This window comes from Crotalus tigris, unplaced genomic scaffold (genome assembly GCF_016545835.1).
Source record: "Crotalus tigris isolate CLP2741 ecotype Arizona unplaced genomic scaffold, ASM1654583v1 scf7180000017720.317629, whole genome shotgun sequence".
NCBI classification, from domain to species: Eukaryota; Metazoa; Chordata; class Lepidosauria; order Squamata; family Viperidae; genus Crotalus; species Crotalus tigris.
Genome location: NW_024096589.1, coordinates 105,986 through 133,481, shown reverse-complemented (window position 1 = coordinate 133,481; position 27,496 = coordinate 105,986). Strand labels below are relative to the sequence as shown.

Below are 27,496 nucleotides of genomic sequence, written 5' to 3'. Positions count from 1 at the left end.
CTTTCTTCTTCTTAAAATTTTTGGAGGAATTTCCTTTAAAATTATAACATCTTGAGCAGCAATTTGAAAGCTCTGCTTATAAAACGCTTGTATTATTTCATTACGTAAAGATCTTCTTGAAAAATAAATCACCACATCTCTTGGTAAATTTCTCTGCTTCGCAATCCATGAATTAACTCTAAATATTTTTTCTATATCTCTCAATATTTCTTCAGGTTCACACCCCAAAATCAAAGCCAAATCCTTTGCCACCACCTCTCTCAAATTTTCTTGCATGTTTTCCTTCAAGCCTCTAATTCTTAAAGCAAACTCCATTTCTCTATATTGAGACATGATAATTTCATCCTGTGAGATTTCCACCTTATTTTCCACTTTACCAACCCGATCTTCCAACTCTTCAACTTTTTCCACAGCATCATCAATACGGTCGTCCAGCCTCTCAACATGAGATGTCCTTGCAAAGCAAGTACTATATTCTCCCTCATTATTCTATTTCTACCCTCTAAAAGTTCCACCATTTCTTCTTTAATCTGATAAACTGCCTTTCCCAAAGCATCTTGTAAATCTTTTACCGTGAGTGCTGCTGGTGGTGGAGAAGGTGGTGGTGACCTGGGCTTAGCTTGTTGAGCAGTCTGTATAACTGAAGAAGAAATCAAAGCTTTAGGCACAGCAGAAGTTGTGAGACGCTTCGAAGCCATTTTAATTGAAAAAAAAAACTTTTTAGTATCTCAAAAACAAAAAGAGGGGGGAAAAAACCCCAGTATACAAAAAAGAAAAATCCAAGAGTGAAAATTATCTTTTAACTCAATAACCAAAATTCACACTTTGTATCCAACTGCAACAAGTGAAAGTTCTTTCTTCCCTTTCACTCACGAAGAAAAAAGAAACATCCCATCGCCATTTTAACTTCTTTAAAATTCAAAGGAAAAGATTAATTCTTTTTCCGGAGTTAAAGTTCCAAAATAAACACAATATAAATTCTCCTGGTCAGCTCTGTCTGCTTTAAAAGTTACTTACAAGTTCACTTTAAATGCAGATGTGGAAGCAGCGTCTTGCTTTGTCCAAAAAAAAGAAAAAAGAACAAAGACATCTGAGATGTGGAGAAACCTCGGACTCCGTGGGAGCTCACCCTCCAACCCGAAATTTTTTTTAAGGGTCTTGGGGAGCTCTACCATTATCCAAGGATAGCTCACCTCCTCCCCTACACCCGGGGAGAAAAGTTCTGAACGGCGGATCAGCTGTTGTCTGCTGTCTCCGCGGTTTTGACACCTTCTCAGACGGACGGCTAAAGAATAGCCGCAATCGGCGCAGCCAGCGCCATCGGAAGCCCCGTTTCTTTTTTTTAAAATAAAAAAAGGAAAGAATTCTTACAGAAGGGGAAACTGAAACTTATAAGAAGTGGATTTATACAGGCAGGAAAATGGCTTCAAAGCATTTGGGAATTTCTGCTGTTTCTAAAAGTACAATTTGTTCTCCTGTAGCACAGCCTGCAGTGCAATCTAAACCTAAATCCTCCCCACCTCCACCCCCACCACCTGCATTTATGCTTAAAGATATTCAAGATGTTTTAAAGCAAGCAACACAAGAAATAAAGGAGGAGATGGCTGATCTCCTTGACAGTAAAATGAAGGAGGAGATGGCTGACTTTCTTGAGAATAAAAATAGAGAAATGAGGGAAGACATATTGCTTGCACTTCAAGGGTTAGCTACACATATTGAAGGTTTGGATGACCGGGTGGATGAAGTTGTGGAAAATACTACTTGACAAGATAGAAAAATGTGGGGTAGACAGATGGATCCGTAGCTGGCTGACCGGCCGTACTCAGCGAGTAGTCCTCAATGGAACTGCATCTATATGGAGGGAAGTGTGTAGTGGGGTGCCCCAGGGCTCTGTTCTGGGCCCAGTACTCTTCAACATCTTCATCAACGATTTGGATGAAGGGATAGATGGGGAACTCATCAAATTTGCAGATGACACCAAGCTGGCAGGAATAGCCAACACTCCAGAAGACAGGCTTCAGATACAGAAGGATCTGGACAGACTTGAACAATGGGCACTAACTAACAAAATGAAATTCAATGGTGAAAAAAGCAAGGTTCTACATTTAGGCAAGAAAAACCAAATGCACAAGTACAGCATAGGTGGCACCATGCTCAATAGTAGTAACTGTGAGAGGGACCTCGGAGTCCTAGTAGACAATCCCTTAAATATGAGCCAGCAGTGTGCTGCAGCTGCCAAAAAGGCCAACACAGTGCTAGGCTGCATTAACAGAGGGATAGAATCAAGATCACATGAAGTATTAATACCACTCTTCAATGCCTTGGTAAGGCCACACTTGGAATACTGCATCCAGTTTTGGTCACCACGATGTAAAAAGATGTTGAGACTCTAGAAAGAGTACAGAGAAGAGCAACAAAGATGATTAGGGACTGGAGGCTAAAACATATAAGGAACGGTTGCTAGAATTGGGTATGTCTAGTTTAATGAAGAGAAGGACAAGGGGGGACATGATAGCAGTATTCCAATATCTCAGGGGCTGCCATAAAGAAGAGGGACTTAAGCTATTTTCCAAAGCACCTGAAGGCAGGACAAGAAGCAACGGGTGGAAACTAATCAAGGAGAGAAGCAACTAGAACTAAGGAGAAACTTCCTGACAGTGAGAACAATTAATCAGTGGAACAGCTTGCCTCCAGAAGCAGTAAATGCTCAAACACTGGAAGTTTTTAAGAAGAGACTGGACAGCCATTTGTCCGAAATGGTTTAGGGTTTCCTGCCCGAGCAGGGGGTTGGACTAGATGACCTCCAAGGTCCCTTCCAACTTTACTACTATTACTATTACTACTGAAAAACTTGAAAGCAGAGTTGTCAAAGTCGAAAATAAGATTGATATAATAGAGGATGAAGCTACCATCTCACAATATAGAGATATGGAATTTGCATTGCGAATAAGAGGATTAAAGGAGGACCCACGAGAAGATCTTAAAGAGAAGGTGGCAAAAGCTATAGCTCCTATTCTGGGATGTGAACCTGAGGAATTATCAAGAGAGATGGATAAAATATTTAGGGTTAATTCATGGATGGCCAGGCAGAAAAACTTACCCAGAGATGTGGTTATTTATTTTTCCAGGAGATCACTTCGAAATGTAATTATTCAGGCTTTTTACAAACAGAGATTTCAAATTGCAGGTCAAAATATTATAATCTTAAAAGAAATACCTCCAAAAATTCTTAGAAAAAGAAAAGACTTCGCCTTTCTGTCTGAGGAGCTTAAAAATCGACAGGTCCAGTTTAGATGGGAGATATCTACTGGAATACTGGTGAATTATGCAGGGACACGATATAGACTTAACACAATTTCAAAAGCAGAAGATTTTTATACTTATGTCCTGAAAGCAGGTTCAACACCATCTCCACGACCTAAGAGAATAGAAGAAAGGCTGGAAGATAAACAACCAGTTGAAGGTGTAGGAGATTTATTGCAGGCTGAGCCTATTGAACAGAGTTTGGAGGTAAAGGATGATTCAAAGGAACAGAGGATGACTCGTGCTGCGTATAGAGGTAAAGAAAAGCAGCAGAAGCAGATGGCTAATTCTGGATTACTACAGAGCTTGTGGGAGGGACACGACCAAAGAGATCAACGGTTGATCTTCAAGTAGTGTTTCAGAGGCTTAGTTCACTAAGGATGTTAATGGCCTGAATTTACTACAGAAAAGAAAGAAAGCATTTCACTACCTGAAACAACATAAAAATGACATTGTTTGCTTGCAGGGACCCATATTGTTGCGAAAGATCAAAAGTACTTGATTAGTTCTCAGTTGGGATTATTGGAGATGTGGTAGTTTCGATGCTATTTATTTTCATATCTGGTGGACTTGTAAAAATATAAAAGCTTTTTGGATTAAGATTTGGTGGAATATTCAAAAGATTTTCAAGAGAAAGATAAAGTTTACTCCACAATTATTTTTATTGGGTGTTATTACAGATTGTGATATTAAAGAAACTAATTTGATGTTGAATTTGATAATAGTAGCAAGGTTATTGTTAGGGTAATATTGGAAGCAGGATTGCTTATTATAGAAGAATGGACGCTTAAAGTGTCAAACTTAGCAGAAATAGCTGAGATTTCTGCTTATTTGAAGGATCATTCACAAGAAAGATACATTTCGGTTTGAAGAAGATGGATAGATTATATTCAGAATAAATATGGGACTAAAAAGTTCCACTTAGTTTATGAGTAAATTTTAGAATATTATTATTAATAGCTTATTATAGTGGAATTTTTAGTTTTAATTATATGATATTATTATTATTCTTATTCTTAGTATTGTTTAATAATTTGGATATTGTATTGTTTAATAACTAGTTTAATAACTAGGATATTATGTTTGTTTGTTTTTATTAGCATTATGTTTGTTGTTGTTGTTGTTGTTAATTGCGAAGTCGTATCCGACCCATTGCGACCCCATGGACAACGTTCCTCCAGGTCTTCCTGTCCTCTACCATCTTCTGGAGTCCATTTAAATTCACACCTACTGCGTCAGTGACTCCATCCAGCCATCTCATTCTCTGTCGTCCCCTTCTTCTATTGCCCACAATCTTTCCCAGCATTAGGCCCTTTTCCAGTGAGTCCTTCCTTCTCATTAGGTGGCCAAAGTATTTGAGTTTCAACTTCAGGATCTGGCCTTCTAAAGAGCAGTCAGGGTTGATCTCTTCTAGGACTGACCGGTTTGAACGCCTTGCAGTCCAAGGGACTCGCAGGAGTCTTCTCCAGCACCCTAGTTCAAAGGCCTCAATTCTTTTGCGCTCAGCCTTTCTTATGGTCCAACTTTCACAGCCATACATTGCAACTGGGAAAACCATGGCCTGGACTATACGCACTTTTGTTGGCAGGGTGATGTCTCTGCTTTTTAGTATGCTGTCTAGATTTGCCATAGCTTTCCTCCCCAGGAGCAAGCGTCTTTTAATTTCTTGGCTGCAGTCCCCATCTGAGGTGATCTTGGAGCCCAGAAAAATAAAATCTGTCACTACCTCCATTTCTTCCCCATCTATTTGCCAGGAATTGAGAGGGCCAGATGCCATGATTTTGGTTTTCTTAATGTTGAGTTTCAAGCCAACTTTTGCACTCTCCTTCTTCACCCGCATCAAGAGGCTCTTTAGTTCCTCTTCACTTTCTGCCATTAGAGTGGTATCATCTGCATATCTTAGGTTGTTGATATTTCTCCCGGCAATCTTAATTCCAACTTTTGATTCATCTAGCTCTGCCTTTCTCATGATGTGCTCTGCATATAAGTTAAATAGGCAGGGCGACAGTATACAGCCTTGCCGGACTCCTTTTCCAATTTTGAACCAATCAGTGGTTCCGTGTCCAGTTCTCACTGTTGCTTCTTGACCCGCATATAGGTTTCTCAAGAGACAAATGAGATGGTCTGGTACTCCCATCTCTTTAAGAACTTGCCACAATTTGTTGTGATCCACACAATCAAAGGCTTTTGCATAGTCAATGAAGCAGAAGTAGATGTTTTTCTGGAACTCCCTAGCTTTCTCCATGATCCAGCGTATGTTGGCAATTTGATCTCTAGTTCCTCTGCCTCTTCGAAATCCTGCCTGTACTTCTGGTAGTTCTCGATCCACATACTGCTGGAGTCTAGCTTGTAGGATTTTAAGCATAACTTTACTAGCATGTGAAATGAGTGCAATGGTGCGATAGTTTGAACATTCTTTGGCATTGCCTTTCTTTGGAATTGGAATGTAAACTGACCTTTTCCAATCCTGTGGCCACTGTTGAGTTTTCCAAATTTGCTGGCAAATTGAGTGTAGCACTTTTACTGCATCGTCTTTTAAGATTTTGAATAGCTCAGCTGGAATACTGTCACCTCCACTAGCTTTGTTGTTGCTCAGATTTTCTAAGGCCCATTTCACTTCACATTCTAGGATGTCTGGTTCGAGGTCAATGACCATCTCATTGTGGTTATCTGGGATGTTAAGCTCATTCTTGTATAGTTCTTCTGTGTAGTTTTGCCATCTCTTCTTAATCTCTTCTGCCTCTGTTAGGTCTCTGCCATTTTGGTCCTTTATCATGCCCATCTTTGCATGAAATGTTCCCTTCATATCTCCAATTTTCTTGAAGAGATCTCTGGTCCTCCCTATTCTGTTGTTTTCTTCTATTTCTTTGCACTGTTCATTTAAGAAGGCATTCTTATCTCTTCTAGCTACTCTCTGGAATTCTGCATTCAATTGGGTGTATCTTTCTCTTTCTCCTTTGCCTTTCGCTTCCCTTCTTTCCTCAGCTATTTGCAAAGCTTCCTCAGACAGCCATTTTGCTTTCTTGCATTTCTTTTTCTTTGGGATGGTTTTAGTTGCTACCTCTTGTACAATGTTGCGAACTTCCATCCATAGTTCTTCAGGCACTCTGTCTATCAGATCTAATTCCTTAAATCTATTTGTCATCTCTACTGTATATTCATCAGGAATATGATTTAGTTCATACCTGAGTGGCCTAGTGCTTTTCCCTACTTTTTTCAATTTAAGCCTAAATTTTGCAACGAGAAGCTCATGATCTGAGCCACAGTGAGCTCCTGGTCTTGTTTTTACTGACTGTATACAGCTTCTCCATCTTTGGCTGCAGAGCACATAGTCAATCTGATTTCTATGTTGACCGTCTGGTGATGTCCATGTGTAGAGCCGTCTCTTGGGTTGTTGGAAAAGAGTGTTTGTTATGACCATCGTATTCTCTTGACAAAATTCTATTAGCCTGTGCCCTGCTTCATTTTGTACTCCAAGGCCAAACTTGCCTGTTATTCCGGTTATCTTTTGGCTTCCTACCTTAGCATTCCAATCCCCCATGATGATAAGGACATCATTTTTTGGTGTTAATTCTATAAGGTGCTGTAGGGCTTCATAAAACTGGTCAATTTCATCCTCTTCAGCACCAGTGGTTGGGGCATAGATTTGGACTATTGTGATATTGAATGGTTTGCCTTGGATTCGAATTGAGATCATTCTGTCATTTTGGGGATTGTATCCCAGTATTGCTTTTCCTATTCTTTTATTGACTGTGAAGGCTACTCCATTTCTTCTGAGGGATTCTTGTCCACAGTAGTATACCTGATGGTCATCTGAGTTAAATTCACCCATTCCTGTCCATTTTAGTTCGCTGATTCTTAAGATGTCGATGTTCAGTCTTGTCATCTCTTTTTTGACTACGTCTAGCTTGCCTTGATTCATGGATTTTACATTCCAGGTTCCTATGGAGAAAAAATCTTTACAGCATCGGACTTTCCTTTCACCACCAGATATATCCACAGCTGAGCGTCCTTTCAGCTTTGGCCCAGTCGCTTCATTCTTTCTGGTGCTACTAGTACTAGCCCTCTAGCATATTGGACACCTTCCGACCTGAGGGGCTCATCTTCCAGCGTCATATCTTTTTGCCTTTTAGTACTGTCCATGGGGTTTTCATGGCAAAGATACTGGAGTGGTTTGCCATTTCCTTTTCCAGTGAATCACATTTTGTCAGAACTCTCTGCTATAACCTGTCCGTCTTGGGTGGCCCTGCACGGCATAGCTTATAGCTTCATTGAGTTACGCAAGCCCCTTCGCCACGACAAGGCAGTAATCCATAAAGGGGAGCATTATGTTTACTTTTAATTTGTTTATATTTATGCTAAAGGCGAGTTAAAGCGCATTATGGACTTGGTTATTTATATAGTTGGTTAATGTTAGTTAGATTATGATTATTATAATTGTAACCCTGTACTCAGCTCTGGGAAGTGGGGGAGGGAGAGGGGGGTTTAGGGTGGGTTGGTTTTGGGGTTTATATTGTAACTTTTATAAAACTCTTCAATAAAAAAAAGATGTCATCCCTTTAAACCAGGAGATAGGGTATGGGTTAAATATTGGAAGCGAGAACGGTTAGAAGGCTATAAGAAAGCCAACAAGGATACGGCCGGTGCATAAGCGAGTTAAACGGGCAGCACAGAATACACAGAAATCAGAGGTTAAGGCAGATATATGTGTTCCTTGTATCACAAAGTAAATGTTGGTAGACGAACCGTCAACACGTTGGTCTATCACACACAAGCACCTACAGGGTGTCAACCTCAGAACACCAATTGTATCCATAATGGCATGATGTATAGTTTGTGTAACTCTCAAGGTAAAACATACTGTTATAACCCCAACACACCTCTCTGCCTTAACATTACTTTATATGCTGGTTTAGCTAAAAGTGGGACACGAACTAATCCGGATGGAGAGGGACAGTTGTATTTCCTTAATTATACTCTCCAACTGCAACAAGGTAAAGAACCCCTTAAGATAATGTTTGATGCCTGTATAGCTATGAACAAGGGAAAGGGGTCTCCTTGTGGAGATCAAAGTTGGGTTGAGGCATATAAAGCCAGGCATAAATATTTGTGCCCTACTAACCTCAATTGGCTTTATGGTAATCCCAACCAATGGGTTCCCTGTGGAGGATCTACTCAGTGTGCCAGATGGGAATGTGTGTGTGATTATACTGGAGGAGGATATTCGGGATGCCCCCATGTTAAATCATTTCGGAGAGGTAAGGGAAATATGATAGAGGTGGAAGTGGACCGAACACACCCTCCATTGGTAAGTTATGGTTTTGGAATCGATGGTACTGGAACAGATCCCACAACATACCTTACCATAAGGATAGAGAAAGTTTACGATGGGGAAATAGACCCTGGGATGGCTTGTTTATGACAGTCTCAGGAAACTCGGTAAACCACTCCTTATCAGCATTAAAGCTAATAACCTATTCATAGAAAAGGCGGAGGAAGTAGCTAAAACTTTAATGGTTAAAAATTGTTTTGTGTGTGGAGGGACTAACATGGGTGAACAATGGCCTTGGGAAGCCCTTGAAGCCGACCCTATTGTATATAATAACCTTTCCCTGGCAGGGAATATAACTCAAAGAACCCATTATACTGGAATAGTTTGGACTCTATCCACCAACTTGGTTGGTAGGAACTGCTTTGCTAGGAATGAGTCTATTAATGTAGGGGACCTCATTTGTCTCGGTACTTGGAATGTACATTATAATTTATGGACCTCTCCTGGAAATGCCACTAAACCTGCAAAGTTAAATATGACCTTTCTAACCTATCTTAATATATCTGATCCCGATAGTGAGTGGATAACCCCAAATAATATGTATTGGATATGTGGAAAATTGGCCTATGAACAACTTCCTAATAATTGGTCAGGTTCCTGTGTACTTGGTTGGATAAAACCGTCCTTCTTTTTGTTACCCATTCAATCCAGGCAAGTGTTAGGAATTCCTGTATACGAATCCTTAGGATTACAAAGGAGGAAACGAGAGGAGGACACTATAACTGCCTTCTCGCACTTTCCATGTAAGGAATTGGCAGATTATGAGAAAAATAAAGTGTGGGACTCAGAAAGAATTGTTTATTCATATGGCAGAGCCACTTGGGCTGAAGATGGTACTTATGGATACCGCACACCTATTTATATGTTAAATAGAATAATTAGGTTACAGGCAGTCCTGAATCCAGGTGGACAACGGATAGATAAAGCATTAAACATTCTATCTGACACCACTGACAGAATTCGGACTGCTGTGTATCAAAACAGGTTAGCTTTAGATTACATTTTGGCCAAAGAAGAAGATGTTTGTGGCAAATTTAATCTCTCAAATTCCTGCCTTCAAATAGATGAGACTGGAAAAGTCATTAAGCAATTAACTACAGAGATGCGACAACTTACTCATAATCCTGATCAAGTTTGGAAAGGGTTTAATTTTAATTAAATCTTTGGTGAGTGGTTTCCCAAACTCCCTGGACTACAAGCTATTGTTGCTTTAATACAGTGGTTCTCAACCTTTTTAATGCCGCGACCCCCAACCGGTCGTAAGTCGAGGACTACTCAACGGTCGTAAGTCGAGGACTACTCAACTGGTGCAGCACCGTTTGCAGAATGGGACTTTTGGCGGCCTCAGCAGGTCAGAGACAGCCTGGACAATTCCTACTGGCTTTTGAAAGCCAATAGAATTAGACTCTATTCAAGAAAGTCTATTCTATTGGCTTTCAAAAGCCAATAGAATAAAAGGGGGAAAAAATGGCGGACTGCGTTGTTTGGCGACCCCCATGAAATGGTCGTTTGACCCCAAATGGGGTCCCGACCCACAGGTTGAGAACCACTGCTTTAATAGGTTTGATTGCTGCTGGATGTATAATACTGCCCTGTGTTTTGCCTATTTTTATCAGAACAACATCAAATAGTTGGCTTTGCTTGCTGAACGAAGGGCTACTGCACAGGTAATGGCTATGTGGGACTACCACAAGGAAGCCCAGAAAGATATAAATGACCTTTATTGAGACTCATCGTCACAAGTTGAGATAAGTCTCAACAGGGGGGAATAAAGTGGAAAAATACTGTTGCTCTGAAACTGAAATCCTCTTGCAGAAGGTTTCCTGTCCTGCAGCTGCTGCCCAATTTAGCCATGCTCTGTCTGAACCATATCCTATTTGTGCTAATGCACGTGTTCTGTCTGTCTGGTATTCTTCCATATGCTGAAATAAGGATGTATAGAATATAACCATTTAAGGAATACTATGTGGTCAGGAAATGTATACGTATTAAAAGGGTATAAATATGTCCTACGAAATCTCTTTTGGGGTTCAGACCCTTTGCTTTGTTTTGCTCTCTCAACCTGCGCAATAAACCTTCCCTTCCCCAAAGAGCTGGCTCAAGTCTCTTATTTCTACAGCAACATGGTACACTGGGCTCTTCTAACCTGGAAGCACTTCCTCAAAGGCAGCAAAGTGCCTTTTGAAGTATCAACTGATCATTAAAAACCTGGAGGCACTAAAACCCCCAAGGAAATTGTTGCACAAGCAAGTCTGATGGGCACAATACTTCAATCAGTTTGACTATCTGGGGGGGGGGGGTGGAGAACGCCCTAGCTCAGAGGTCCCCAACCTTTGGGGCACCAGGGACCGGTGCCATGGAGAAAGGTTTTTCCGTGGACCAGAGGAGGTGTGGTTTTGAATACTGCCTGCATCCTGAGGATGAAGCTTTGCTTGTTTGTGCAGCCCGTTTTCTGGTATGCTGTGGACTGGTGCTGGTCCACGGACCAGGGGTTGGGGACCCCTGCCCTAGCTGATGCCCTGTCATGTATGCCTCAATACAATTGTCCCAAATCAAATATAGTCAAGCCACTAATCCCATCCTACCAGTTGGCCACTACATAAGCACGAGCAAAGGAGAAGCAACAGATCAATAATAAAATCACTGCAGCCTTCAAAATCATGCTGTAGGATGACAAATGGTTTCAAAGTCATAAGAATCAATGCTCACTTCAAGACGTACTAGGTTTGGAGGGAGCTAAGTTGTATGTGCCTGAGAGTCAGAAACTGATAGTTTTGGTAAAAAGTCATGACTCCAAAACTGCTGGACATTTTGGCTTTGAAAAGACTTTACACTTAATTAAAAGGCAGTTTTGGTGGCCATCCTTAAAGAAAGACATTGAGAGCTATGTGGTAAGCTGCCCCATTTGCACCTTGGCCAAGCGGCAGCAAAGGAAAACCCCAGGACTCCTTCAAACAGTGGTGGAGCTATTGGCAACATGGAAAAAGATCTCAGTGGACTTCTGGTTCCAGTTTGCGGCGACTCTAGCCATACGGGGAGACTCGTCTCCTCGACGGCTAGCCTTCCCTCCGCCGGTTGACTCTTATACGGGTCGAAAGTCACCCTGGAGGGTGCGACTTCCGTCGAAGAGGCTTTGGCTCATCTACGGAGGAGCGGCAGCTCCTCCAGCTGTCCGGGCGATCTCTGAGGGCTGACGGAGAAGAAGATGGGCCAGTAAAATGGCCGATCATCCTGCTGCTTCAGATCACAAGTCAAGAACATCTAAGTGTTAAGAGCCCCCGTGGTGAAGCCGGGTGAGATTTTTCCTTGTTACTCTCTCTACTTGACTTTGTTTTCTGCCTGTAAGAGCTTCATTGGAATTATTTCCCTGGCTAGAGAAAGCAGCTTTGATATTTTTGGGAAAGAAAGCGTTTCATAAGATTAAAATTTATTTTCATACTTTTTGGGATACAGAAATTTCTCTCTTTTTTGTTCTGCTAAGGACTGTACTACTATTTGGTGTTGGAAGATTATTTCTTCTTTCACACTATATTTTTAAAGATAGAAACTAAGCAATGCTGTTTGGAAAAGATTCTTCTTTAACTTACTGAGGACATCTAGTGGCGAAAATCTAATATTGCATCTTTTGGTTATTTCTTTGAAGTAAAACCAGACCTGACCTTCATTTTTTTTTGAAAAAGATAAACTGAGCTGTGGGAATTGTGGGGGTGGATATAGATTAACTCTTACCAAATACAGCCTCCACAAACAAAACAAATAAATAAAACAAAAAACTATTACTAACTACTATCAAAATGGAGAATTTGCATTCACAATTAAATTATAAGCTTATATTGGAAAAGAAATTTGTACTATACTGAAAGAATCCACTTCAGAACTAAGATCTAGAAACTTCACTTCAAACATGCAAATGGATGACCAGACTACACTTGACTATTCTACAAACCAAATTACATTAGAAGAGGAACCAACTGAGATAAAAGAGGAGTTTATTTTACCTTACAAGCCTTTCATCTGTAACTTTGAGGAACAGAAGAAGCAAGGACTGAGATTTGAAATTATAAAGCAACGATATTTTAAAGAGGAGAAAAACAGACGTCTGATGCAGAGGATGGGACTTTTATTTCTTCAAAGGCCATTCCAAGCAACAAAAATAGACTTATTGATTGAAAGGGAAGTGTGTTTATGGAAACCTATTTGGTAAAGGAAAAAAACTAGAATTAGACTTAAAAGAGAAATTTAAAATTGTGTAATGGAATAAAAGGCAATACTGGATTTATGGATTGTTTTAAGGACTAAGATTCAGAGTTAAAAGCAACTAAATATATATACATATAGGAGCGTGATTATTAGATATTTTAAATAGATTAAGAATGTATTGGATTGTACCTATGTAGAATTTGGGAAATATATGAAATTTATTATTTACTGGAATTGCAAAAATGATGACTGCTTAGATTGGGATGCTTTTAATAATTTATGGAATGTTTTAAATTATTAGGATAGATTTCTTGTATGACAATAAAGACATGATAAGGGATGATAAGCTGGAGAAAATTTGAACTTTGTTTAATTAATATAAATGAATCAAGATTTAATATTATTTTGTTATTTTAAAGAGATGGATTGACTTTGGGATTACATATATATATAGGGCTGATCAATATTTTATTGCTATTAAGATATCTATTGTATAGTGGAAGAAGAAATAAATGAGTTTATTATAAAATGAAGGATGTGAGAGATTAAGAATTAGAATCGATAATTTTTTGATTTAAATTTAAACTGATAAAGTTATAACACAGATTTAACAGTGATAGAAATTTAAAATAGAAATGGAATATTTAAATATATTATGTTAACTGAGGGGAATAGAGAGGGGATAGTGAAATTTATTGGTTTGTGTTGTTTATATATATTTTCACTTTTGAATGTTTGACCACCTAACCATCACGGTGGGTCTTGAGTACTTTTTGTTTAAGAATGTTAAAAAACCAATAAAATGTCTTAAAAAAAAAGAAAGAGATCTCCATGGACTTCATAGTGAAGCTCCCTGAAAGTCCAGGGAATATAGTTGTATGGGTGAAATTAACTTGTCCTCCAAACAAGTGAATTTTGTCCCATGCCAAAAGATCCCCTCAGCATGGGTACTAGCTAAAATGTTTTTGCATGTTTTCCAACTACATGAGACACCCCAGTGCATTATTTCTGATGGGAGGGTGCAATTCACCTAATAGTTTTGGTGAGCATTTCTGGACTTGCTGGGCACTAATCCGAGCCTTACCTCTAGTCATCACCTCCAAACTAATGGGCGATGTGAACGTGCAAACACCATATTGGAATAGTACCTCAGATGTTATATTAACTATGAAAAGGATAATTGGAGTGATTTATTGCCTTTCGCAGAGAGGGCTTACAATAATTTGATTTATAGCAGCACAAGTTTACTCCATTCAGATTAGCTACGGAGCAAGAGTTTAACCTGATGCTTGACCTACAGTGATTTGTAATCACTACAACCATCAAAGAAATGGACGGAAGTATATTGGCCCTTTCCCCATAAAACGCATCATTAACCCAGTGACTGTGGAGTTAGATCTGCCTAAGTCATTCCGACAAGTCCACAGTTTTTCATTGCAGTTTGTTAAAATCTGAAGTCATCTCTCCCCGTAGGTTTCAGCTTCCGCAATCACCTGAGCCATTAATGAGAGAGGAGGAACAGCATTTTGAAGTCCAGAATATTTTAGATTCCCATAGAAATAGAGGAAACCTTCAATATTTAGTAGCCTGGGAAGATTTCCATGACACCCAGAACAAATGGGTTGACCACTGCCACGTTAAGGATTGTAGACTTCTCAAACGTTTCCATAATCAATATCCTGACAAACCTAAATGACCTCTTTCTGTTGTAACTGCTTCCTTTCTCCCTGTTATGTTTTGTTCTGCAGGACTGATGTCTCTATTCAGAGGGACAGCATGTCAGGTCCACCAGCATGTCCTGCCATTCTGTGGAAACGGGGGAGGGGAGAGGAATGTTTGCTGGCGTCTTTCACATGCTTTCGCTTTTGGGAATTAGGGAGAGGAATTGTCTTCAGAGATGGAGCAGACTCTCTCCCAGCTGGTTCCAGCCTGGCTTCAAGGCTGTCATGCCCTGAGGGTACCTGTTATCTGCCTAGCACCTCAGCATTCTCAAAAAAACCTTGTGGCATCATTTTGTCTGCTGGTGGACTGGTTGGGGGGATGGTTTGGGGAAATGGAAGAATTACTTTGAGCTTTGTGCGGGGCTCTCAGATTTTGCCTGACTTTACTGTATCCATTTTCTCTCAGTAAAAGTTCTTTTGATTCAATTCAATGGAGTCAAAAGTTCTGCTTTCCTGTGGTACCAGCTGGGGCAGGTCCTTACATTATATTGTAGGTAAATGCCTATTTTTTCTTCTGGGCCTGCTGGATCTTTTGGTTTACTTAGGATGCTTTGGAGGGCTTTAGCTGGCTTATGTGCCATGCTGATTCCATGTAGTTGTAATAGCCTGTTGATTTCTGAAATGTTCTTGATGTATGGCAATGTTATTTTTTATACAGTTTGTGTTGATTGTACTATGTTTGATTGAGTGGTCAAGCACTTTTTGATGAAGTTGCGTGGATATCCATTTTGTTGGAAGAAGCTGATATTTTGTTTCCTTTTTCTACTGTTCAGGATTGTTGCAGTGTGTTTGTGCTCGTCTGAATAGAGTTCTTATACAGCTTCTCTTGTGGGAACCAATGATACAACAATGAATCTGAAAACAATAACAAGAAATTTCAAACAGCTAGGGAAGAAAGTTAAAGAATTAGGAGCACAAGTGGTCTTTTGATCTATACTTCCAACAAAAGGCCAACCTCCAATGAGGAAGGAAAGGATTTTAGAAATGAACCACTGGCTTAAAAACTGGTGTTGTCAAGAGAACTTCGATTTCTTAGACCATGGTCTGCCGTACCTATGTGAAGGGCTCCTGGCAAGGGATGGATTGCACCTCACAAGTACTGGAAAGAATATATTCAGAAAACAACTTGCGCATCTTATCAAAAGGGCTTTAACCTAAAATTGGAGGGGAAGCCAACCTTCACAACCTTTAGAACCTAATTCCAAGAAAAAACCACTAGATAACCAATCATATAAGGAGGTAGTGAGTAAAGAGAAAGAAGAAAGAAAAAAAGAAAAACATAATGAAGTAGAGAGCGATGGGAAGGATGGAAAACCCAGTTATAAAATAGGAGATACAAGAAACATTCCCAAGACCCATAAAGGACTCAAATACCTTTACACTAACACTCAAAATTAAGGGAACAAACAGGGTGAACTTGAAGTACTACAGAAAGGCAGATATGATATAGTTGCCATTACTGAAACTTGGTGGGATGAAACACATGACTGGAATGTACTGATAGACGTATACAAACTATTCAAAATAAAGAAATGCACAAAACAAATGATGAAAATTTCCTAAAATGCATGAATCAATATAACAGGAAAAAATAATGACATTGCTATAGGCATATACTACAGGCTATCCAACCAAGCAGAAGAAATAGATGAACTTTTGCAAATCAATTAACAAATGTATGTAGGAAACATACCACAATAACAATGGGAGACTTTAACTATCATGATATCAACTGAGAGACCAACTCTGCATCAAGTGGGAAATCAAACAGGTTCCTGACCAGCCTAGCTGACAATTTTGTCATCCAAAAGTTAGAGGAGGTAACTAGAGGAAAACCTATACTGGACTTAATTCTTACTAATAGAATTGATAGTGATAGAGGGAGTTGAAACTGCCGGAACTTCGGGTGAGAGTGGCCACATCATGTTGGGATTGAATATAATGCAAACACAAACAACAGAACACAATCCAACCAGTGTCTTAAGGTTAAAGTAACTGATTTTAACTAACTCAGAGAGAGCCTAGGAAAGATTCCATGGATGAAAATCCTAAAGGGGAAAAGAAGTGTGGGAAACTCAGAAAAATATGATCATAAAAGCCCAGTCCAGCATGATACCATTGAAAAAGAAAAACAAGAAATGCAAGAAAAACTAGCATGGCTGCCCAAAGATCTCTCTGATAAATTGAAAGACAAAAAGTACAACTACAAAAAATGGAAAGAGGGACACATAACATAGGCAGAATATCAACAACAGAAGCCAGCACAGGTTTGTTAAAAACAGATCATGCCAAACCAATCTTATTTCATTCTTTGACAAAGTGACTAAATTAGTAGACCAGTGAAATGCTGTGGACATAATATACTTTGATTTCAGTAAAGCATTCAACAAAGTAGACCACAACCTATTTCTTAGTAAGCTAGAAAAATGTGGGATAGACAGCAATACCACCAGATGGATTTGTAACTGGCTGCCAAACCACACTCAACAGATAGTTCTTAATGGTACTACATCTACATGGTGGGAAGTAAGCAGTGGGGTACCACAAGGCTCTGTCTTAGGCCCAGTACTCTTCAATATCTTCATAAATGACTTAGATGTCATCAAATTTGCAGATAACACTAAGCTAAAAGGAATAGCCAACAAGCTCAGGATCCAAAAAAGATCTTGACAGACTTGGGCCTTATCCAACAACAAGACTGAATGTGGAGTAAAGCAAGGTTTTACACTTAGGCAAGAAAAACCAAAGGTACAAGTACAGATTAGGTAAAACCTGGCTCAAAAACAGTAACTGTGAGAAGGATCTTGGAATGTTAATGGATGATCACTTAAATATGAACCAGTAGTGTGTGGCAGCAGCCAAAAATGCTAATACAATTATTGATTGTATAAAAAGAGGCATAGAAGCAAAATCACATGAAGTTATTAGTACCGCTTTATAAAACCTAAGACCACACCTGGAATACTGCACCCAGTTTTGGTCACCGTATTACAAAAAAGTTTCTGAGAGTTTGGAAAAAATACAGAGAAGAGCAACTAGGATGATTAAAAGCCTGGAGACTAAATCTATGTAGAATGGTTGCAGGAACTGGGTATGGCTAGTCTAGAGAAAAGAAGGACTAGGGGTGACATGATATCAGTATTCTAGTATTTGAGGGGCTGCCATAAAGAATAGAGAGTCAACTTATTTTCCAAAGCACCAGAAGGCAAGACAAGAAACAATGGATGAGAAAATTCCTAACAGTGAGAACAATTAACCAGTGGAACAGCTTGCCTTCAGCAGTATAGGTGCTTTATCTCTGGACGTTTTTAAGAAGAGACTGGACAGCCAGTATAAGATCTCCTGCATGAGCAGAGGTTGGACTAGAAGACCTCCAAAGTCCCTTCCAGCTCTATTCTGATTGATTGGGGTTAGGTTATTACCTTGATAGTGGAATACTTGGTAAGTGTGGATGACTTTTTGGTACACTTGTGTTTCCAATTTGCCATTATAGTCCCTGCAGATCAGGATATCCAGGAAGGGTAATGAGTTGTTTTTTTCTTCTTGTTGTTGAAGGTTTTATGGGTGTTTTCTAATTGGTCCTTTTTTATTATAGTGATGGTATCATCTACATATCTGATCCATATTTAGGGTTGTATTTGTGGAATTACTATTGATTCCAGATGTTGCATTACAATCTCTACTGAAAGTAATGATCCATAGGCATACATTTAATTTGTTGATAGGTTTGTCTGTTGAATTGAAAGTATATGATTAGACAGAGGTTGATAACATTCATGATTCTGGGTATTTCAAATCTTCATGTATTTTGTTAAGTCAGATGTGCTACAAAGTAATGTCAGAGATTCTTGGCTAATTCCAGGTCTATGGACCTGAAAACAGCTGTGATATCAAAAGAGACTATGGTTTTGACCTCATCTATTGTCACGTGTTATTCTTTGAAGGCATTGTAGTGGGGAGTTGATGGGATGTGTACTTTCCCTTGTGAGGAGCCCAAGTGTTTTTTTTTAGTTCTTTTGTGATCTTGTAGTTAGAGGTCTCTGGTAATGGTAACAATTGGAGGGACAGGTATATCAGACATGTATTTGGGGGCATACAAAGAAGCGTGGGAGCTGGGTCCACTGCTTTTCATCACCACTATTCCTCTTTAGTAATTTGGCTTTCTTAGTGAGTCACTGAGAGTTCTCTTGATCTGGTTGTTTATTGGTTGGTGTTCACTGGGATGTAAATTTATTAGCGTTCTAATAATTCTTTCACTTTTTGTATATATTGCGATCTGTCCATAATAACCATGATTCGGCCTTTGTCTGCTGGTGGGAAGATGATAGTCTGGTCCTTCTTTAGGCTTTTGACGGCTGCTCTGTCCTCTGATGTAACTTGTTTTTGTTTTCTTCTGGTCTGTGGTATGATGGTTTGTCTAATGGATCTCTATGGGCAGTCTAGCAGTTTCAAATGCTCCTTCTAAGGCTGCAAAGAATTCCAATTGATTGGCATCATCTGTATTATAGTTGAGATCTTTCTGTAGAATATTGTGTTCTGCCATGGATAGTGGATGACTGGACATGTTGACTACACATTTGGGCTCTAGTGCTTCTTTGATTTTGATTTTAGTTTGAGGAGTTTATTTTTAAGTTTGGTTTTCCATTTTTTGGCACATCTCTAGGAAGTACTCAAGATGGTGGTGTCCAGCCTCTCCATGTGCTCTGGGGTAATATTCCTTGAGGTTTCCCATGGTGTGTTGGTATTTGTTTAATCTAAGGCAGGGGTGTCAAACTGCCGGCCTGTGGGCCGGATGCATCATGCAGAAGCCATGCCCACCCCATTGCCGGCAATGGCAAAACCGTCCCGATATGTTGTCCAACATCATGTGACGTCGCAAGTTTGACATGTCTGATCTAAGGTATGCTTCTGTGATCATGAGCTATATCAATTTTTGCCCATTTTCTTCAGCTATTTTCCATCCAGCTGTAATGGAATATTTGTAGCTCACGATTGAAATGAGGGGTCCTTTCATTATCCACACTAGGTATCATCAGCAACACTGATGTTACCTTATTTGGGTAATGAAACATCTGCAAGAAAACAACCAAGCTTAGACAGCACCAAGGATCCCTCAATCACATTTCTCTCAATCACACTTACAGTAGACTATTCATTTGGAATACTTTTTCATTTATTTATATAATGCTTACACCGTCTCAATCAGCTCTAGGTGGTTAACAATAAAACATTAAAATTGAAAATTCATAAAAGAAATTAAATATCTTCAAAACAGTATAAGATAATGAAAAATGGCACTCAGTCTAATACCCACTTAAGGCAAGTTTTTGAGGCTTTTCAGAATGCCAAGGGGGGCAATCTTATCCACAGGAGCTATGCATTCTATAAATGTTGGGTGAATTACAGTCAAGAGCTACCTTCTGGTCATTTTCTTTCACCTTTCAGGATAGAACCTTGAGCAAACCCTCTGTCAATTTTACTGTCTTTATTAGAAAAAGTATATAACATCCCTAGTATAATTAGCCTCTTAAAGAAATAAGTTGAGTTAGATGTTCTAATTAACAAGATGACAGAAAGGTGTGACTGTGATGTTCTTCTTTATACATGTTGATTGAAACAACTAGTGTGTGCTATATACAACACAGGATTGCCTCAACCAAAAGAGAGTTCTCTGAACCTGTCAGTGCTTGTGAAGCTGGAAAGTGCCATTGCAATGATTCTTTCTTCTACTGATCTATATTCAGCAGACAATATACAAATGAAGAAAATGTAACACCATCATTTCCCTTCTCACAACTGATTGACCAAGAAAAATTATCCCAAGAATGTCTATGTTTCAAAGATGTTGCTATCTTCCTCTAGAACTGAAGCAGCCTTCTGACCATTTGCTTGACTTCCATAACTATGCATTGTTCTTTCATGATACGGTTCATGAAGTCCTATTATCACCTTTATTGGCCCTGCTTTCTTGAAAGGAATATCTTCTTTCACATGAGCAAGCCAATGCCCTGGATTTCTTGATGAGAGTTTGGTGGTTCCTCCAGGCATAAATATAGTCTGATTTGGACCAATAGCAGCAATAATGCAATTAATTCTAAGCACACAGTTGCTTCACCTGCTGATTTGGGGCTATAGAAGGGCCCACCGTGGGGGATGGATATGTAACATTTGGAAACAACCTATCCTGAGTTTCTTTACAGATTACAGGTAGTCCTCAACTTAGGACCAGTTTAGTGACAGTCCAAATTTACAACAGTACTGAAAAAAGTGACCTATGACTATTTTTTATACTTATGACTGCTGCAGCATCCCCATGGTCATATGATCAAAATTTGGATGTTTGGCAACTGGTATGTATTTAGGATGGCTGCAGTGTCCCCGTGTTTTGTGATCACCTTTTGCAACCTTTTGACAAGTAAAGTCAATGGGGAAACTAGTTCACTTAACAACTGGGTTACTAACTTAACAACTGCAGTGATTCACTTAACTGTGGCATGAAAAATTGCAAAGTGGAACAAAACTCACTTACTTAGCAATGGAAATTTTGGGTTCAATTGTTGAAAGTTGAGAACTACCTATACCTATTCTTGCCTTATCCAAGAATTGTTATGGAGAGTGGAAGGGAAGCTCTGTTTTCTGTCTGTAATTCTTTCCTACCATCACCTTCTTAAATGAGCCTTTAGACAATACTGATTGGTTACTGGACTGGATAGAAAGGCATTAGTAGGAGATCAACTTAACTTCTAATGTTTATGTATATTAAGCTTTTCTTTGGCAAAGATTGAGCAGCTGAAAAAGTCCTAATGGGCAGGAAGTGGATCCTTACAAACATTAATTGTTGGTGCACCCCAAATGGTAAGAGTTGTTTTCAGGCTTGCTCCCAAAGAGCAAGTGAAAACAGTGGTTTCTACACACCTATGGTATAAAGTTTCTGTAATTATCTATTCGTGAAAAAAGAATAATGCCATATTTAATTTAAATCATGTACTAAATTATTTATATAACAGGATCTGATGTGGGATTTTCAAGATAAAATACCTCATTCTCATAATGGGGATATTAAAAAGAGATAAGAAAAGGAAATAGCAGAAATCTTTTATTTTATTTTTTTTAGGAAACAAGTAAAGCACATTCTGGGGAATGCTTCTTCCAAGGTTACCAGAATGGGAGAGAAAAAGAAACTGGATTATAATTAAGTAGGAAGAGGGTTACTACCTTTTGGTTTAGCTAAAGTATGTTCTGTACAGATGCAAATATGAAATGTAATCCATAGAAACCATGAAAATAATTATTATACTAGGCTGCAATGAAAGGAAATTGTTAACAAATAAACAAAAGCTGGATCAAGTAGTATATTAAATAATGGAAAGTGATGAACAAAAAACTAAATATCTAAGGAACTTTATTAAAAGTAAGAAAAGGCAGAGCTAAAGAAAATATGACTTTCAACTAAGCCAGTTCTGTTTTCTGAAATTTAGCTATATGATGGATGAGTGAAAATGAACACATACAGAAAAATATTATTGAACAAAACACTTACCATGTTTCTCATCTTCTTCAAGATCTACTGTTGTCTCCTAAATTAGATAAACAGAAAGGTTTCTGAATTACAGAAAGAAGGTTCATATTAATGTGATCAATAAATTGCAATGTTTTAATACTTGATACTTCAAAAGGAGTAATACTTGGAACTATATTTCTCTTACTCTAAGAATATAATAAACATATTCTAACAAGATTTGATGGAATTATTCATGTTTTAGGCTGAGGTGTCCAAATTGTTAAAGGTTCAATAAGTTCATTCAACAGGTAAAATCCAAAATTATGTAATTGCAGAAAATAACTATCCTCATTGTAAATCTTTTATAGCATATTTTAAGAATGTGCAGGAAATCACTTCATCTTCTGTTCCATAAGTAGCAATTTCTTTCATATATGCATATACATGCAGATTCTTTTCATTTTTTCATACATAATTTTCTGTGATAATATTTATATACCAAGAAGCACATCAATAAAAACAAAATAACAGAAACTAAGGAAATAATAAAGCTCATACAATTTGATAATAAATTCAGTAATACCTGAATAAAGAATTGATTAATAAAACAAATCTATTGAATAGCTTAGAATAGAATAGAGCTGGAAGGGACTTTGGAGGTCTTCTAGTGCAGCCCCCTGCTCAAGCAGAAGAACCTATACCATCTCAGACAAGTGACTGTCTAGCCTCTTTTTAAAAATCTCCATGGATGGAACACCCACGATTTCTGGGAGCAAGCTATTCCACAGGTTGATTGTCCTCACTATCAGGAAGTTTCTCCTTAATTCCAGGTTGCTTCTCTTTTTGATCAGTTTCCAACCATTGTTTCTTGTCCTGCCCTCTGCTGCTTTGGAGAATAGTTTGACTCCTTCTTTGTGGCAGCCCCTCAAATACTGGAATACTGCTATCATGTCTCCCCTGTTTCTTCTTTTCTTTAGACTAGCCAAACTCAAGTCCTGCAGCCGTTCTTCATGTGTTTTGGTCTCCAGGCCTTTGATCATTTTAGTTGCTCTTCTCTGAATCTTTTCCAAACTCTCAACATCTTTTTTGTGATATGGTGACCAAAATTGGCTACAATATTCCAGGTGTGGTCTTACTAGGGTTTTATAAAGAGGTACCTCACGTGATCTTGATTCTATGCCTCTGTTTATATAACCCAGGATTTTATTAGCTTTTTTGGCTGCTGCTGCACAATGCTGGCTCATGGTTAAGTGATTGTCCACTAGGACTCCAAGATCCCTCTCACAGTTACTGTTTTTAAGCCCAGTCTTGCCCAATATATATATATGTACCTTTGATTTTTCCTGCCTAAATGTAAAACTTTGCTTTTCTCCACACTGAAACTCTATTGGAAGTAGTAGGCTTTTGCGATGATATCAGGTAGTGAGGATATTAGGCATTCTGTACAGCAAACTCTACTATGGAGGAAGCTTTGTATGTAGCTGTCCCCCATATCACTGTGGAGAGCAGCATCCGGGAAAAAATATCTGTGAAGATGATTGTAACAATTGGCAGGCATCTTAACATATGAAAAAGGTGTTTCTCCAGGTAATGTTTTTTAAACATTTTGTTGTCATACTCACATCTGATTATCATCCCATTCATGAAACATAGATGACTTTATTTTCCCTTTCTAATGAAGTGATAATCCTAAAGGTTCATATACTTTTGTCACACATAAATCATAACTTTGGATCATTTTCCTCAATAAATAAATGAACAAGTATGTTTGACTCATTTTTAATTGGCTTCTCTTTATCTAGTAGAACTTGATGGGAGAACCAATCATATTCACACAGAAATAAATACCGAAGTGTCAGCAAGATCTTCCACTGACTTCAGATATCCATCAAATTCTGAGGACAAACCAGCCTAATATTTTTCTTGTATTTGTCAAGAAGTGAAAAATTTTATTTACATTGATCCTAGTATATGACCAGTTTTGTCCTAGTTAGAACTCTTCAAATATACATCGATGAATCTATTAGGGTATTAATGGGTTCCCTTGTACATTGGGGACATAATGTAACATCCATATTTTTCTGTTCTGATTTCTTAAGATTAGGTATATACACCATTCTAAAGATAACTGAAAATCTTCTATTTTAGATGAACCAAAATTGGAAAATGTCTCTATCTGTAGTTTTGAGCATTCAAGAGACAGACATAAAGTGGAAAGTAACCTACTGAAATTCCACAAAGAAAACGAAAGCAAAACAGTTGACAATACATTCATGATTTCATATTTAAATGAGCAAGCACATAAACTAACCATTTTCAGTTCTGCTATTTCAGGTAGTTGCTGTTCTGCTTTCACTATAAACTGGTCGTCCTCTTCTTCTTCTTTATCTATAATAACATTTGATACTATCTTGGCACTGCCATTTCTATAAAAAAATAAGGACAGAGCAATAATTCAGATATTAAGTTGTCATAGATAGTCATTTTTAAACCAGAAAATAAAACTTTTTTTCAAAATCAGACTGTTTCTAAAAAGTTGTAAAATTCAAGGATACAATCTCCTAAAATGGAAATTTGAGGGAAATTTAAAACATACTATTTTATTCTCATTTTTTCCCCTATTTTAAGAATATTTGGCAAAGTGGAGTAAAGGAAGATCTGTATCCCTGAAGTAGCTGAGTCAAACTACATTTTCTTTGCAGTAGAATATAATTTGTAAACTATTTCCATTTTACTGATTATAATTGTCATATATGAATGAGGCAGACTGGGCTCCACTCCAAAAAACTGAATCCAAGCACTTATTTTTCATTGTTTCTGAGCCTTCTGTCTGCTATTACACTGGATATGGTAACTTTCTACCAGCCTTGTGCAAGTGGATGTGAGTGAAATGTCAGCAGCCCTAGACTCATACAATTGATTTCTCATCTGTCATCATGAGTATTCTTGTAACGTTGTAAATAAAAAAATATAGAAATTACTATGTTTCTGACAGTTTCAAACTTAACGTCAGTTGATAAAACTAATTATAAATATACTTAAAGATGGAAACACAAAAGTATTAATAAAAGTAGAACTTACTACTTTATGAATTATATTGCTGAGGGGGCTATTTTTATCCTTCCTTCACCTATGGTTAGTATTTTTATGCTATTATTGTGACTCTTTAGGTTTTTATTTGTTTTTTATTTACTATTTTATCTATTGTATGCTGCCCAGAGTTGCCTTTGTGGAGATGAACGGCTATATAAACTCCTTGCAGAGTTATATAGATGAACAAAGGTATATTCATAACTGTCTGTTGGGTATAACATTTAGCATAACTCATAACATTTTGGACCAGCTACAACTTCCAAGTACTTTTAAAGAGCAGGAATTAAAAGTCTTCAACACAAGAGTCAAGAATGGGATTTAAAACCTAGAACAGCGGTTCTCAACCTATGGGTCGCGACCCCATTTGGGGTTGATCGACCACTTTTTGGGGGTCGCCAAAGGCGGCGATCCGCCATTTTCTCCCCTCCCACCCCACCCACTCACAGAGCCACTCACCACCTCCACAGCCTGCCGCACATCGCCCAGGCGGCCCAGGAGTGCCATGGTGGCCACGCCCTCTGCCTGCGCCCCGCAGCATCAATTACACATGATGGGGCATGAGGGCAGTCTTGTCCCTGCTGCCTGGCTGCCATGACTTTGGCTATGCTGCTTCACGGGGCTGCACTCGAGGGCGACTCTCCTCAAGGGGGGCTGCTGATGAGGAGGGAGCCATGGGGGGAGGCGGGGCTGGGGCAATGGCGCACGTGCTCACAGAGAGGGCTCTGAGTGCCGCCACTGGCACCGTGCCATAGGTTTGCCACCACTGTTCTATTCTATGATCAACAACTGTCATTCTTTTGTGGATTACAAACTGTATCTCGAGGGCAAACTCATTTGCATTTAGATTTTTCTTCAACACTGGCCACAACAGGGACAAAAGACTAATATTTAAGAATTGAATGTTTTAGAATTTTAAAAATAATTGAAAAAAACTTTAAATTTTTGAAAAGTTTTGTAATTTTTCAATAAAGTTTTAGAATTTTTTAAATTTTAGCAATTGGAAGAAGAAAAATATAATCTTGAAAAAAAATATAGTCATGGAAAAAAGTCTGTTGTGATTGACACAGTATATTCCATATATGTATTCATGTTCATAGAAGATCCAAAGTATACATGCATCAAATGTAAACTAAATTACTTGAAAAAAAAAAATCAAGGGTCTAGAGGCAACTCTTGCCAGTTTGAGACTCAACCAACAAAACAAGAAACTCCAACCAATGGAAGAAGACTGCATCCAAACTGAACACAATAAGAAACAAACAACTATAGAAAAAAAATGAAGCTTTAGATAGAGCAATGGCAAATGTTTCTCATAGGAAAAAACCCCCAAGAACAATGTCTCTGCTATCAGGTCCAGTCCAGCCCCATTACAGCTGAATAATTGATTTCATATCTTCCTGCTTGAAGAAAGCATGTAGATGCCTGGAGAAAGGACATCAGCAAGTGTTCCATTGACAGGAAGAAAAGTAGTCCAATCTTCCCCAAGGAAAACACTATGTTAGGGATAGGGGATTCACTTCTCAGAGGAATGGAACCAGCAATTTGTAGAGCAGACAATCACTCTAGGAAGGTATGTTATCTCCTAGGAGCAAAGATCAAAGATGTGACTGAGAGGCTTATTAAAATGATCAAGCCTACAGACTATTATCTCTTTATCCTCTTTCATATGGGGATGAATGATATGACAAACTCTGAAAACAATATTAAGAGACTGTGAACAGCTTGACACAATTAGCCAGAGTTAGGAGCACAGGTGGTATTTGCATCTGTACTTCCAACAGAAAATCAATATTCAATGAGGGAACAAGGGATTTTAGAAGTAAACCACTGGATTATGGGATAGTGTGGTCAAAAGGGCTTCGGATTCCAAAACCACGGTGTGCATTACTTACATGAAGGGCTTTTGGCAGGGTATGAGTTGCATCTCACAAGAACTCACAAGAAGAATGTGTTAGGAAAATAACTGGCTCAGCTTATCTAAAGGGCTTTAAACTAAAACTAAGACAGAATAGGAATGTAAATTAAAATAGACAAGAAAATGATAAGAGAACACCTATTTACTCTAGATGGGTTCAAATCGCCAGGATCAGATGGACTATATCCCAGGATTCTGAAGGAGTTGGCAGATGTGATCTCAGAACCATTGAACAAAATCTTTCAAAGCTCCTGGAGCACTGGGGAAATACCAAAGAACCAGAAAAGAGCTAACGTGGTTCCAAAAAAGGGAGAAAAAGTGGATCCTGGAAACTATATAGTACGCAGCCTGACTTCAATATCTGGAAAGATCTTGGAAAAGATAATCAAGCATTGCATTTGTCAGTACCTAGAAATGAACAAGATATTTAC

General features: G+C 38.6%; 1 protein-coding gene across 1 annotated transcript in view; it reads right to left on the bottom strand.

Annotated features, from left to right (window-relative positions):
• LOC120306134 (protein O-mannosyl-transferase 2-like) overlaps positions 1-27,496 on the bottom strand; it is a 198,621-nt gene that overhangs the window by 84,542 nt on the left and 86,583 nt on the right. The window contains exons 8-9 of the mRNA XM_039338813.1: positions 24,369-24,483; positions 22,097-22,133 (exon numbers count right to left, since the gene is read on the bottom strand). Coding sequence (XP_039194747.1) covers positions 22,097-22,133; positions 24,369-24,371 — 40 coding nt within the window. The 5' untranslated portion in view covers positions 24,372-24,483. The remainder of the gene's footprint in view (positions 1-22,096; positions 22,134-24,368; positions 24,484-27,496) is intronic.